Source organism: Anolis sagrei, chromosome Y (assembly GCF_037176765.1).
Source record: "Anolis sagrei isolate rAnoSag1 chromosome Y, rAnoSag1.mat, whole genome shotgun sequence".
NCBI classification, from domain to species: domain Eukaryota; kingdom Metazoa; phylum Chordata; class Lepidosauria; order Squamata; family Dactyloidae; genus Anolis; species Anolis sagrei.
Window position 1 is genome coordinate 32,222,483 of NC_090035.1, and position 15,849 is coordinate 32,238,331.

Sequence of the window (15,849 nt, forward strand, 5' to 3'; positions counted from 1 at the left end):
CTATCCATGTATTCAATCATCCACAACTTGAAATATATATTATATTATATTACATTATATTATAATATATTCAGTATATACAATATATATCCAAAAAGCAAACCATAATTTTGCCATTTTATTCAAAAGACTCCACTTTACTAAACCATTGTGGAACTGCATGTGGGGTCCACGAACTAAACTCCTATGGATATTTTGTGTCCATATTTTAGCAATAATAAAAGTATCATATGTGACTGTTATTTGCACTGCGTTTGTTTTTTAAATTGCAAACCAAATGTTCTTTGTTACCATTCTTATTCTTGATCATTACTCAGTTTATTTTGGGGTATTCCTGTTGACTCCGTTTCTCTCACCAATTCTCTGAAACGCTACACAAAAGCAGTTTACAAACTCTTTAAAGCAGGCATGGGAAAACTTCGCCCCTCCAGATGTTTTGGACTTCAACTTCCACAATTCCTAACAGCCGGTAGGCTGTTAGGAATTATGGGAGTTGAAGTCCAAAACATCTGGAGGGCTGAAGTTTGCCTCTACCTGCTTTAAACCCTGATGGCTGCATTAGCGAAGATAAAAATTAATTGGAGTTCAAACCTCATTTTCTTAGTCTCAAAGTAAGGCAAACAAATATTCAAGGAGGTGAAAGTGCGTCTTACAAAGACCACAGTCATAGGACACAGACAATGGCATCACAGTGGATTTGGCTACATTTTCTGAAATTTGACCAGTATGAAAAGGATACAAACAATAGAGCTTTGTACAACAAAGCAGAGGCTTTTAGTCCAAAAGTATCAGGTGAAATCACTAACTAGGATGACATTACCACTGAAGGGAAGATATTGAATAAGTTTGGAGTCTGAAAGCTAGATTCAAACTGAAGTTACTGAAACCGAGGCTTTGAAGGAGTCTCCAGTCACCAGGGACATAATAAATAGGAACAAACCACACACCAGAGTCTTTGAATGGCCATTGCAAGTCGTGTTTGTGCTTCTAAGCATTTTTTAAATTTTGACTCAAGCTTTGGGTGAAACTAGCACATATCCTCTGCCCTTTGGATGCCAAATTCAGAAAGGAGACTGACAATCCAGTCCTTTTTAGACACAGTAGCCTGCAAAGTACTTTTTGATTTTGTGTTAAGAACAACAGCCAACATGAACAGAAAACAAGCACATATCTTCCTACAACACCATTTGAGTAGGAAAAAGCAATGATTTTATTATTTGTTTTAACGGTTGCTATTATTGTTATTACCATGGGCTTCTGGTATCCACTGGAGTTGGGTTCCTGGACCCCAATGGACAATAAAACCAGTGGATGCTCAAGCCCCATTATATACAATAGAGCAATAAAATGGTGTGCCTTATATAAAACAGAAAATATATTCAGGCTGTGAAGAGTTGAATCTATAGAGGACCAGCTAAACGTATACCATGTAAATATTATATAAAATATATAAATAATGTATATATAAATAAAGTTATTATTATTATTATATTTCTATTCCACCTTTTTCAAAGCACTTTGCAACAAATTAAAAACACACACATTCCACTATCTTCTTAGCATTATTATGCTATGGGTCTGGGACAGGATGCTAAAAAAGTAAAGCTACAAAATGTCCTACACAGAGAGGCTTCATTGTAGTCACATATTACAGATCATTTAAAGGCCATTCATTGCTTCCATGAAACAAAGCTCTCCAAGGCAAGGTGATACTTTAAAGCAGTTGCCCAGAGGGCAACACATGTAGTCAGTCCATCACTTAAAACCAGGATTAGTCTTAATCTGAGGAACTGAAACCCAACTGCCTGAGGAATACCCAGGTTCACCTGCAAGCTCTCACATGCAAGAAGATTCAAACTCCATTGTCAAACTTCACACATCAGCACCTGATAAGAGCTGCATTTCCATTAATTTCACAGCAAGATAATTACAGGCAGTCCCCAAGTTACGAACAAGATAGTTTGAATTTGTTTGAAAGTTGGAACAGATACATTTTAAAGTGTAACTCCATCCAAATCTCTCTCTCTCTCTCTCTCTCTCTCTCTCACACACACACACACACACACACGCACGTTTTAGGTAGCATAGGGAAGGGTTAACACCCCAGTGGTGTTTCCTTTGCAGCCTATTCAGAAGATTTCATCGAGATTTCTGTCTCTATGATCATTGGAGTTTTAGATTTTTAGCTTGTTGTGGAAACAAAGATTGGGGATAAAACTTCAGTGGAGACCGCTTTCCCTCTTGATAATAATTATTCCAACAATGGATTTCCCTTCTGAGGGGCAGATTTCTCTCACTTCCTGTTGTCTCACTCCTGTTCTTAACTACAGGTTTTTGAAAGTCAGATGTTTGTAACTCAGGGACTGCCTGTATGCTTTAAGAATCTCTACCAGTGAAAGGAAAATAAAGCCAAATGTGGAAGGGATATCAAAAATTCATTCTTGGGAAATACAATTGTTAGGGTTACAAATTAGTGCTTTTCAAAGTATTTTGTGATTAAAGCTGCCATAGTAAAGGTATTATCTCAAAATGGGTTTTGGATTCCTGTAGGTAACTCAGCTCTTTTTGCCTTTTGGGCGGTAAAGGTATGTATTTCAGGAAAAGTACTGGGCAAACTCCAATCACACTCTGAACACGCCCAAAACTACAGGAGGATACTACAAGAACAGCCCAGCCAGACCAAATAAGCTCTGCTGAGAAATCACTTCCCCCCTTTTCTATCCAAGCCAGAACAGATGGTTATTAAAGGCCTCTGGGTATTTTGTGAAATATCTGAAGGAAGAAACAGGTCTGGTAGCATTTCCTTCAAACTCCAGTGAACTGCCTTTGAGCTTCTCTTCTGTTAGGTTGGCTTTTTTAAAAAAAATCCTGTCTTTTTCCTATAATTCTGGGCTGGAAATGGAAGGAAGGCAGCAAAGAAATACCTTACCCTTCCAGAAGTATCAATAAATAGAGGCAGCCCCCAAATTACAGACAACATAGGTTTTGTAGGTTTGTTCTTGAGCTAAATTTGTATGTAAGTCAGAAGATACATTTTAAAGGGTAACTCCTGCCAAATATATACGTTTTGGCTAGCATAGGGGAAAGTAAACACCCCTGTGGTGTTTATTTTGCTGTCTCCACTCTTGTTCAGAAGATTTCTTTACTTTCTGTGCCTGTGAGGATGGGATTTTGAGAAATTTGAAGTTATGGAAACAAGGACTGGAGATAAAGCTTGAACTGAGATCCCCTTTCCCCGTAATAACTCTTTCAGGAATGGATTTCCTTTTTGAGGGGTGGATTTATATCGCTTCCTGTTGTCTCAGTTCTGTTCTTAACTAGGATGCTTGTAACCTGGGGACTGCCTGTATTCATCTACACAGGACATCATTTCAAGCAATTAGATGCTGAAGAAAACTGAAAGGTTATTCACTTACATAAAGGGAATGCTGCCATACCTGTCTTCTTATTTCTGCGTTCCAAAAATACCTGTTTCAAATAAGTGGAAATCTACTCCTCCCTGAATCAATAATAATGGGCAGTATGAGGATTTCAGACAGACAGCATGGCATAGTGGTTTTGAGATTTGGACTTTGGAGATGAGGGCTCAACTGCCTACTCAATCATGGAAACTTACTAGGTGATCTTCGGGAGGCCACTCTCTCTTAGCCCGAGGGAAACAAAAACACACATCCTGCAAACAATCTTGCCAAGAAATCCCAATGAGAGATAACTAGCACCCTCAAAGATGTGGTTAGCAAGTCAGTTTTAACAAGTGCGTGATTTACAAAGCTATTCATCCAGAAATATGTGTCTACGATTATTTAAAGACACTGAAGCTCCTTGTAACCCCACCAGCACTATAAGAACCCCAATGACATCTACAATGATGCCCACCGAGGTTGAGATTCTGAAGCTTTACCTTTCTGAAGAAAAGCTACAAGGACACTCATAAGTGATAAGCAAATCATGAGGTTATGTTCTAGATTTATTATACACTTTCTAAAACCAATGATAAGTTCCATACACCACCTACAAAATGGAAGTATTAACCAACACTTCTTACAAGAGCATATGCGTATATGTGTGTCTTCAGGTCACCACAGACTTGTGGCAATCAAGGGGGACTTTAATGCAAGAGTCGGGTGAGACTTCGACCTGTGGCCAGGGACCATAGGAAAAGATGGGGTTGGAAATAGCAACTCGAATGGCATCCTGCTTCTCACCAAATGTGTGGAACACAACTTTGTCATCACCAACATGCTCCTCCGCCAGAAAAACAAGACATCATGGAAGCACCCCCGGTCAAACATTGGAGATAAACTATGCTTAGACTATGTAATCACACGTGCCAGAGCCTGCTGTGACGTGTTCCTCACAAGAGCCATGACAGGTGCTGACGACTGCTGGACTTACCACAGGCTAATCCGATCCACGGTGGCTATCAAGATCGCCCCCAAGCGCAGACTCCAAGGAAGAAAGACAAGGCGAAAAATGAACACCCAAGCCCTTCAGGAGACCTCCAGATGAGCCCATCTCCAAACAGCACCCAAGAATCATCTACCCACAGAACACCCCAAAAATGTTGAGGAACATTGGAACAAACTGAAGACCTCCATCATCCAAGCCTGCGAAGAAACTATTGGATACCGAGCCAAGAAACATCAAGTTTACTTTGATAAAAATGACAACGAAATCCAACAGCTCATTGACAAGAAAAGGAAAGCCTTCCAAACATGGCAGAGAGACATCAACTGTGCTGCTAAGAAAAAGATCTATGCCAGTGCAAAAGCTGAGGTCCAAAGAAGCACAAGAGAACTCAAGAACATCTGGTGGACAAAGAAGGCTGAAGAAATCCAACACCTGGCAGATACCCATGATGCTCAGGGATTTTTCAAAGCCACAAAGGTCATCTATGGACCAAGAAACCATGGCATACAGCCTCTATGCTCATCAGATGGAACCAAACTTCTGAAAGACCAAAACTCAATTGCACTATGTTGGAAAGAATACTACCAAAGCCTTCTGAACTGCAGCTCCAATGAAGCCGAAGAGGTCCTCTTACAAATCCCACAACAACAAACCAGGGATGAGCTTGCAGCACTGCTTAGTTTGGAAGAAGTCAGCAACGCCATCAGCCAACAAAGGAATAACAAAGCCAGCGGACCGGATGGGATCCCTGCTGAAATCTTTAAAGAGGGAGGACCTGAGCTGACACACCAACTCTACCAGTTCATTGAAAAAGTGAGAAAATCGCAGCAGATTTTAAGGATGCCACCATCATCACCCTCTTCAAAAAAAGGGAAAGAACAGGTTGCGGAAACTATCGAGGTATCTCCCTTCTAACCTCTGCTGGGAAAATCCTCACTAGAATCCTTGCAAACCGCCTTCTGCCCCTCTCAGAAGACACCCTCCCAGAATCCCAGAGTGGCTTCTGCCCCTCCAGAGAAACCGTGGACATGATCTTCACTGCATGACAGCTCCAAGAAAAATGCAGTGAACAAAATCAACCTCGGTACATGGCATTCATCGACCTTGCAAAGGCATTCGACACAGTGAATCGCAGTGCTCTCTGGACCATCATCCAAAAAATCGGGTGCCCAAACAAATTTGTGAACATCCTGCGGCTCCTCCATGATGGCAACAGTCTTAGACAGCAATGGCTCCCAAAGTGACCCATTTAAGGTGGGATCGAGTGTCAAACAGGGATGTGTTATTGCCCCAACTCTATTCTCCATCTTCATTGCTATGATACTTCACCTTGTTGACGGGAAGCTTCTCACCGGAGTGGAAGTCATCTATCGGATAGATGGCAAGCTGTTTAACCTCAGCGTCTGTGCGCATTCAGAAGAAGATCTACAAGCCACTCTAAACACCTTTGCAGAAGCATACGAGAAGCTTGGCCTGTCACTGAACATCGAGAAAACCAAAGTGCTGTTCCAGCAGTCACCAGCCATCCCCTCCCCAATGCCAGAGATACAGCTTAATGGTGTAACATTAGAAAATGTTGACCATTTCCGCTACCTTGGCAGCCACCTCTCCACCAAAGTCAACATTGACACCGAAATACAACACCGCCTGAGCTCTGCGAGTGCAGCATTGTCCCGAATGAAGCAGAGAGTGTTTGAGGACCAGGACATCCGTAGGGATACCAAGGTGCTTGTCTATAAAGTTATTGTCCTCCCAACCCTGCTATAGGCCTGCGAAACATGGACTGTCTACAGACGTCACATGCAACTCCTGGAACGATTCCATCAGCGCTGCCTCCAGAAAATCCTGCAAATCTCTTGGGAAGACAAGCGGACAAACGTCAGCATGCTGGAAGAAGCAAAGACCACCAGCATTGAAGTGATGGTCCTCTGCCATCAACTCTGCTGGGCCAGCCACGTTATCCGGATGCCTGACCACTGTCTCCCAAAGCAGTTGCTGCACTTTGAACTTAAGAACGAAAAACGGAACATTGGTGGACAGGAAAAGAGATTTAAAGATGGCCTCAAAGCCAACCTTAAAATCTCTGGCATAGACACTGAGAACTGGGAAGCCCTGGCCCTTGAGCTCTCCACCTGGAGGTCAGCTGTGACCAGCAGTGCTGCAGAATTCGAGGAGGTGCGAGGGTGAAAGAGAGAAACGTGCCGGGAGGAAGGTGCATCAAGCCAACCCCGACTGGGACCGCCTTCCACCTGGAAACCAATGCCCTCACTGTGGGAGAAGATGCGGGTCAAGAATAGGGCTCCACAGCCACCTACGAATACACAAGGAAACTCATCATGGAAGACCATCTTACTCGTCCAAAAGGGGATCGCCTAAGTAAGTAAATAAGTAAGTGTCTTAGGATGTGGCACTCATGTCATGTGTCCTCTGAAACAAAGACAGTGTGAGAATGAATGAACAAAATGTATCTTAGACCTAAAATATTCACACATATAAACTCAGGGGTACCTTTCTTTACAATCAAAGACTTAGTCCTAAATTCTCAGTACATTTCACACTGACTGGCTCCTTGCATTTTTTATGTAAGGCAACCCTATAATGAGAGTTTAATTGGAAGAATATATTCATTAGGAGCTTGCCCTTGGCTTCCTGAAGCTGAGAGAGTGCAACTTGCCAAGGTCACCTAGTGGATTTCCATGGCCAAACAAGTATTCAAACCCTGGTCACCCAATATCCTATTGTATTGAGGCCTTGGCCTTTGTAAGCCGAATCGAGTCCTTCGGGAGATGCTCGCGGGGTACAAATAAAGTTTATTATTATTATTATTATTATTATTATTATTTGCAATACTGTCTCACTTTTCTAACTCAATGGAAAGAAGGAAGCATCACCTTCACGGTTAGTATGGATGTTAAAACCAATGAAGCATTTTGAAATCTCTCAGACCTTAGGCTACGCTGACAAATAAAGGAAGATTACAAGATACCACAAGCAGTGTGTTCTGAGAATCATAAACCCTAGGGCAGGGCCCTACTGGACTGCAAGGTAACAAAGATCTCACTCAGCCATGAGAAAAAATAAATCAAGCAGAGCCAAGCAAGACAATCTTGATTATTCCTTGCACCACCCAAATGAATGACAGTCTGACTGTTATGTGAAACCCACTTTAAACACTTCAATGAGAACAGGCCCTTGAACCTTCTTCCAAAGAAGAGCAAACCTATGTGTTTTAACTGGCTTCTCCTTCTTCCAGCATCAGAGAAGCAAGTTGGCCCCATGGAGAACTGACCAAAGATAACATGTCTGTGCTTTGAGTCACAGAGGGAGGTGTTTCATCTTCCTTACTACTGCAATTCTGAGTCACAGAATTCCTTACTACTGCAATTCTGCTCTATTCTGCTCTATTCATTCAAGAACAAGAGGGTGTTTTTTTTTTCTAATCACGCAAGAGCCTGGGTGCCAAACTGTTTCTGGGTACTGGAAATGAGACCTAGACACCCAAAGAAAAGGGCTTTGTGAAAAACAGATCCAATTAAACAGAGGATCTACCAAGGGAATTCAAATCTCTGCTGTGATGTCACAAACCCCTGTACACAATTTGTGTCTAGCACTGAATTCTACCTCTCCATCACAACTTGTAACTGCTTGGTCCTTTACCACCTGGCTTGCTGTACTTCCACACCTGTATTTGCAACTCTAGGTGTTGGCCATTCAACAGAATTACCTAAACATACTCACCTGTGGCACACATACATCTATGCCCTTCCCCTGAATTCCCAGCATCTTATGCCCCAGGGCTTACCTTCTATTACACAATCCTGCTATACTGGCTCCCAATGCTCTTTGTTACTCCAGAGCTGTTCTTCACTTGGAAAGGCTTCATCGCCTCCTATACAGTCCTGCCATAAACTCCCTTCTGTGTCTCCAAATTAATTCCTCCAGCTACAGGTATTTCTATTTATAGGCAGACCCCTAGTTACGAACAAGATAGGTTCTGTAGGTTTGTTCTTAAGTCGAATTTGTTTGTAAGTCAGAACAAGTACATTTTAAGTGTAACTCCAGCCATATGCTTTGGGGAGCACAGAGAAAACGCGCCTGTGGTGCTTGTTTTGCTATCTGTGCTCCTGTTCAGAATAATATACCTCACACTTTGTCCCTATGATAATTGGATTGCTTAAAATTTGGCTTCTTGTTGAAACAAGGATTGGGGATAAAGCTTCAGTGGAGCCCCCTTTTCCCCATGATAATAACTCTTCCAGGAGTAGATTTCCATTCCATTCCAAGGGGTAGATTTCTCTCATTTCCCATTGTTTCAACCCTGAGTCATTTGTAAATCAGATGTTTGTAACTCAGGGACTGCCTATACTTCTTTTCTACTCCTGACTTTGTACCTCTCTTTAATCTCCCTTCATTTTCCAAGAGACCTGTCGCTTTCCTCATACAAAATCCTTCAGTATAATCCTACTTCCTCCATACTTCCCTTGGTTGGATCTCTACTGCCGGCTTTCTGCATGTAAGTGCAAGAAATCTGAAGTGATTCACCCTCTGTAGTCTTATCCTATAAGTAACTCCCTACTGCACCAAAGACTGGTAGTATTTCCCCATCTTTGGGTTTCCTGTTCCCTTCTGGCATAGCTACCTACCCTATTCCTTGATAAGCCTAACAATCCTTTAGCAAATCGCTACTGTGACATCTAAACCAAATCTTTTTCCTAATGCCACTGAGCAAACAAACACAACATCACAACACACCTCTACCAGAGTTGCCAAAGGGATTGTTTCACAAATTCTTGGGAGATAAAAAGAAAACTTTCTCCACATAATACATAAATATTTCCATTATAAAGTATTTTCATTATCCATCATTTCAATTCGTGCTGGCAGTAATTCCCAAAGCAATGGTTGAGCTGTCTATTGCCACAAAAGCAACCAAGAAATCTATGCCCCAACTTTTCATGAAACACTGTTCACTTCATCAAAAGTATGAAGTCTTATCTAGAACTTCTGACATACATACACTAGTGTTCACAAGGATTTTCATGTAGAATGAATTGAAAAGAACAACAATGTTACTGACAAGTGGCCACTCACAAATGGTGCTGCTGATAACGCATATCTGGGAACTAGTAAGCCAACATAGAGTCTGTGATAAGAAACCGCTATACAGATCAGAGTGTGAGTAACAGCCAAAATATATATTTTCAAAATGGGACTTGCTATTTTTTTTTCCTTTTTAGTAGCCAAAAGGGATTTCCAGGTACTGTAAGTCATCTCAGATCCTGACAGGGCCTAAATTGAATGTACATAGTTTCCCCTACCTATTGTAGGGGAAATACCATAACCAACTGTAGGCATCAAGACATCAGCCTTCACCTTCCTATCTAATTTAGCCTAAATCTCTTCTCTGGTGAAAAACTTTAAGGCTTGCATAATATGTTTTGCCCTTTTCTATCTTTTTATTGATTTCTAACTTAGTGCCTTCTTCATGAGGAAAAAGCTTTCCTCTCTACCTAATACCAAATTTCTGGCCTTTCCCCCCCCCCCCCTTTCCCTTTTTTTTTTTTTTAGCAGAGGGGCTGTCATATCTGACCCCTGCAGAACCTGCAACACAACAGAAAAAGCAGTGAGAAAGCATGTGTCTTCTATGGCACTGTCTCTGACCTTGAAGTGGTCATTGTGGAGGAAAGAAACTTCAAATAGAGATTAAAACAAAGCAGAGCTGAGCTGACATCCTGGACTGTTTCCAGAGATCCTAACTGAGATACTACATGTGTTAATTGGCTCGTCTCTGTCAGTCCTCCTTACATGCAATTCCCCGTCACCTAATTGCCCACAATCCCACACACACACATCCTGAAGGCACATATACAGGCAGCCCCCAAGTTACAAAGTTACAAACATCCGACTTACAATTTCTAGTTAAGAGCAGGGCTGAGACATCAGGAAGTGAGAAAAATCTACCCTTCAGCAGGGAATCAACTCCTGGAAGAGTTATTATCATGGGGAAAAGGAGTCTCCACTGAAGCTTCCTCACCAATCCTTGTTTCCACAACAAGCCAAATTTTCCAAAATCGAATGATCACAGGGACAGAAAGTGAGATGAAATCTTCTGAACAGGGCAACAGACAGAAAAACAAATTCCATAGGGGTGTTAACCCTTCACTATGCTATCCAAAGCATAGAGAGAGAGAGAGAGAGAGGCTGGAGTTACATTTAAAAATGTACCCGTTCTGACTTACAAATAATTTTGTCTTAAGAACAAACCCACAGAACATATCTTGTTGGTATCTTGAATAGTGCCTGGACTTGAAATTCTAGGCAATCGTTCACCAATCTGATGAAGCCAACTGTAATCCACAAAGGCTTATACCATGGCATAGCTGTTAGTCATTAAAAGGACCCTTTTGCTTCTCATCTTGGGGATTCCCTAAAGGGCTAATATCACTTCCATGTCCAACTATGTGTCTTTCAGCACCACCCTCTTCAAGCTTCCTCCAATACTGCCCAATGCCATTATCTATCCTTACCAAGCTTAGAAACACTCCCCCTAACCTCCTCTTCCTAGCTACATATACTTATCACTCACTCGCCACCTCCTCTGCATTACCTCTGTTAGGTCAAACTATAACCACTTAAAGCGATAATTCGAGCCCTCACTAACTTCATTTTCATCTGGCCTCCCCGATTTCTCCAATGCCATCCTGCCACAACTTGTCAACAGACCTCCCCCCAATGTCACACTCCAAGTTACAAACACCCATGTAGTCTCACTATACCACAAGGGGAAACCAGTAGTTCTGCAGTCAACCTTTCTGCTCCACTTCTACTTTGCACTGCAAATACAGGGCATGCCCCTCGTTCATTCCTATTTCTGCCCCTCATCCATTCACCCACATAACCCCATCCACCACCACACCCTGGCTGCTGTTCATGGTGATCTGCCAATCCATCACCTTAGGCCAGGCACGTAGCCCCTTTAGACAATGTTCACAGCCCCAGAGATGGAAGAGAGACTGCAACCAGTCCAATCTCCTCCTGCCAGGCAGGAGGACACAAGCAAAGCACTCCTGACAGCCATCCAGTCTCTGCTTAAAAGCCTTTACAGAAGGAGACTCCATAGGACACCAAAGCAACATATTCCACTATTAAACAGCTTTTCTTATGGTCAGGAAGTTCTTCCTAATCTTGAAGTGGAGTCTCTGTTCCTGCAATTTGAATCCATTTTTTTTCATGTCAGGAATGTCTTGAAAAACTGCAAGTCGCTTATGGTTTGAGAGAATTGGCTGTCTGCAAGAAGGTTGCCCAGGGGATGCCCAGCTGTTTTACCATCCTGTGGGAGGCTTCTCTCATGTTTCCACATGGGAAGTGAAGCTGACAGACGGGAGCTCACCCCACTCCCCAGATTTGAACTACTGACCTTTTGGTCAGCAGTCCTGCTGGCACAAGGCTGTTAGAAATTGTGGGAGTTGAAGTCCAAAACACCAGGAGGGCTGAGGTTTAACCCACTTCACCATCGGGGGCTCCTGTATTTGAATCCATAGCTCCATTGTGTCTTAGTTTCTGGAGCAACAGAAAACAATCATGCCCTCAAAGACTCTCAGTTTTTCCCACTAATAGCTCTGCTGGTTAGAGCTGATGGGGGGCTGCTATCCAGGAATATCAGAAAGGCTGCCATTTCCCCACAATTCCCAGCCTAAACAACTCATCTCTGCATTTCTCATCACACACTGAAAGTCTGTCTTCTTCCCTGACTTCAAAACCTTATAGGCATGAGAAAAAAACAGAGAGAGTTCAGCCAAGGTTTTTCCATAATCTCCCCCATTTCAGCCCACCCTGCCCAAGTGGAAAGTGCTGGATTTGCTTCATTTTAAAAAGTTGCCCTTTTAGGAATTTCTTCTTTCTCCAATCAATCTGATCCCCTAAGATTCCCTTCTGATTCCCAGCAACTTTGGATTTTGAAAAAAAGGCTTGTTCTGGAAACAAGGATCAGTAATAAAGCTTCAGTGGAAAGTTGCTTTCCCCCCCCCCCCCCCATGATACTAAGGCCCCTTCCACACAGCTGCATAAAATCCCACATTACCTACTTTGAACTGGAATATATAACTTTGCTCATGCCTGCTCTATCATATCTTCACCCATGTTAAGAAAAAGCACTGCCTTAAACCTTCCAGTAATACCCATACTCTTTCCCTAATCTGACCACACAACTGTAATGTTGTGAAAGACTTGGGGTGTAGAGAGAGCACCACAATGTCAAAACAGTGAGCAACCCGAGGTTTTGTCCAGATTTCGTGGAGTTCTGCTTGGCATCAACTGCCTCGCCTTTCTGAAATGAATATTTACACCCTATCATCAAGAGAAACGAAGTCATTAGAAGCCATAGCACTTCCACAGTTAGTCACCTGGAGTGTGCCTTTGGTAATAAATTTGTGGTACAATTCTGGATCCAGGTGGGAAATTAAAGTCTTCCTTCTTATCATGTTTCTGTTGGCAAGATGAGGAAAACAGCTAAAGAAATTGGTCATTCATTGGAAATTATCTATGTATCTGCACAGTGACAAATGCCTGCCATTTGTAGATGGCTGCATTTAATGAGAGCAAAGCTTGGAAAAGTTGTTTTTTGACCATGTTTCCCAGAATCCCCAGTGCTGACCAGTAGAATCAGCAGTGGGAGCCCCTGGTGGCACAATGGGTTAAACCCTTTGCTGGTAGGACTGCTTACTGAATCCAGGGAGAGTGGGCTGAGCTCCCTCTGTCAGCTCCAGCTCCCCATGTGGTGACATGAAGGCAAAGCTTGGAATAGTTCCTTTGATGACCATGTTTTCCAGAATCCCCAGTAACAACCAGTAGAGTAAGCACTGGAAGCCACTGGTGCCGCAATGGGTTAAGCCCTTTGCTGACAGGACTGCTGACTGAATCCGGGGAGAATGGGTTGAGCTCCTTCTGTCAGCTCCAGCTCCCCATGTGGAGATATGAGGGCAAAGCATGGAATAGTTGCTTTGTTGACCATTTTCCCCAGAATCCCCAGTGACAACCAGTAGAGTAAGCACTGGAAGCCACTGGTGCACACAATGGGTAAAGCCCTTTGCTGGCAGGACTGCTGACAGAATCCGGGGAGAGCGGGTTGAGTTCCCTCTGTCAGCTCCAGCTCCCGACATGGGGAGAGGAGAGAAGCCTCCCACCAGGATGGTAAAACATCAAAGGTCCAGACATTGCCTGAGCAACATCCTTGCAGACTGCCAATTCTCTCACACCAGAAGCGTCTTACAGTTTCTCCAGTCAATCCTGAAATAAATAAAAAACAACTGGAATATATAGCAGTGTGGACTCAAGGTCACAAATGGTGCTGCTGATAACGCACATCTGGGAACCATATAAGCTAAAATACCAAGGCAAAAAAATCCCACAATATCAGCAATATCTGAGTACACACTGGTATATATTCCAGATCAAATGAAAATGTGGGATTTTATTCAGCTGTGTGGAAAGGGCCTAGGTTATATGGCTGTGTTGAAGGGCCCTGAGACACTAACAGGGAAGGGTAACATTGAGGCCCTCACACACAAAACAACACCAAAACATGCCATGGAGCCATGGAGAAGAACTAAACAGGTTCCTGGACCATCTTAACAGCATCCACCCAAACATCCAGTTCACCATGGAAAAAGAAAATGAAGAAAACTGCCTTTTCTAGATGTCTTAGTCATCTGTAAACCAGATCAACAATTGGGTCACACCGTTTACAGAAAACCCCCCCACACAGATAGATATCTACATAAAAACTCCAATCATGACTCAAGTCAAAGAAGAAGCACCATTAAAGACTTGGCAAACCGTGCAAAAAGAATCTGCGAACCCCTCCTCCTCCAAGATGAACTGAACCACCTCAGCTGGACTCTACAGGCCAATGGATACTCCACCTCAGACATCAGAAGAGCTGCAAGACCGAGAACAAGCCACGAGAGTAAAGACAAAGGTCCACACAGAGGAAAACTGTTCTTGCCATACATCAAGGGAATTACTGACGGCATAAGGAAGCTGATGAGGAAACACAACATACAAACCATCTACAGACCCACCAAGAAAATCCAACAAATGCTACGTTCAGCAAAAGACAAGAGGGATCCTCTCACTTCTGCAGGAGTCTACCGTATACCATGCAGCTGTGGACAAGTCTACATAGGGACCACCAAAGGCAGCGCCCAAATACGAAACAAGGAACATGAAAGGCACTGCAGACTACTTCAACCAGAGAAGTCAGCCATATTAGAGCACCTGATGAACCAGCCTGGACACAGCATATTATTTGAGAACACAGAAATGCCGGACCACTCTCATAACCACCATGTCAGACTACAAAGAGAAGCCATTGAAATCCACAAGCATGTGGACAATTTAAACAGAAAGGAAGAAACCATGAAAATGAACAAAATCTGGCTACCAATATTAAAAAAAACTCTAAAATTACAACAGCAAAGCAACAGAGGAAAAACAATCAGGGACATCTAATCACCTCTCGACAAAAGATTGCCCCAGACACTGCCATGCCATCAAATACTAATCAAGAAATCTACAACGACCCAATACCAAAACAAACACACAGGCTGGCAACCCGTGAGGCCTTGCATCCTACGCTCTCTCCCTCAGGCGGCAAGCAGAGGCCTCGCCCGACCTCCGGCTTCCTCTCACCTACCAGGAGCATCGGCTGCAGCCTGCTAGCTTCCTTCCCTCGAGGCCCGGGTGTGGAAGCCCTTCTCCCTGCGCAGGAAAGTGGAGGTGTCTGAGAGAAGCAGAGGCAGCCTCCCAGAACCGGCCTTGACTGGCAGTCGACGAGGCGGTGGTGACGCAATCACGCACATTCCCCGCTCGGCGCAGAAGACGGGCAGGGGGCTGCCCACTAATCACGAGCCCCGCCGGGGGGTTATTCTCCCGCCCCTTTTCCCCCCACCGCGCAGGCGCACTCGACGCGGAGGGCCCCACCTTCCTCCGCTTGCAGACTCCCTTCCTTCTCCGCTGTCCCTTTTCCCCAAACTCCCCGAATGGTACGCCCTGGGTTTTTATATCTGTGGAATGGCTGGGGTGGGGCAAAGAGCTCTACTCTGCTGGAGCTAGGTGTGAATGTTTCAACTGACCACCTTCATTAGCATTTGAAGGCCTGGCTGAGCCTGGGGAAATCTTTTGTTGAGAGGTGTTAAGATGTGCCTGGTTGTTTCCTCTCTGCTGTTTTGCTGTTGTAATTTTAAGAGTTTTTTTTAATACTGGTAGCCAGATTTTGTTCATTTTCATTTTGTGGGAAACAACCAGGCACATCTTAACACCTCTCAACAAAACATTTTCCCAGGCTCAGCCAGGCCTTCAAGTGCTAATGAAGGTGGTCAGTTGAAACATTCACACCTAGCTCCAGCAGAGAAGAGCTCTTTGCCCCACCCCAGTCATTCC

General features: G+C 43.5%; 1 protein-coding gene across 3 annotated transcripts in view; it reads right to left on the reverse strand.

The window, feature by feature from the left end:
- LOC137095158 (protein tyrosine phosphatase type IVA 2-like) overlaps positions 1-15,849 on the reverse strand; it is a 115,263-nt gene that overhangs the window by 84,895 nt on the left and 14,519 nt on the right. The window contains exon 1 of one of the 3 annotated variants that reach the window (XM_067461488.1): positions 15,104-15,323. The exons of 1 other annotated variant lie outside the window; for it this stretch is intronic. In XM_067461488.1, coding sequence (XP_067317589.1) covers positions 15,104-15,112 — 9 coding nt within the window. In that variant the 5' untranslated portion in view covers positions 15,113-15,323. Of the gene's footprint in view, positions 1-15,103; positions 15,324-15,849 lie in introns of those variants that run through there. One more of the 3 variants, XM_067461485.1, reaches the window with a different exon arrangement.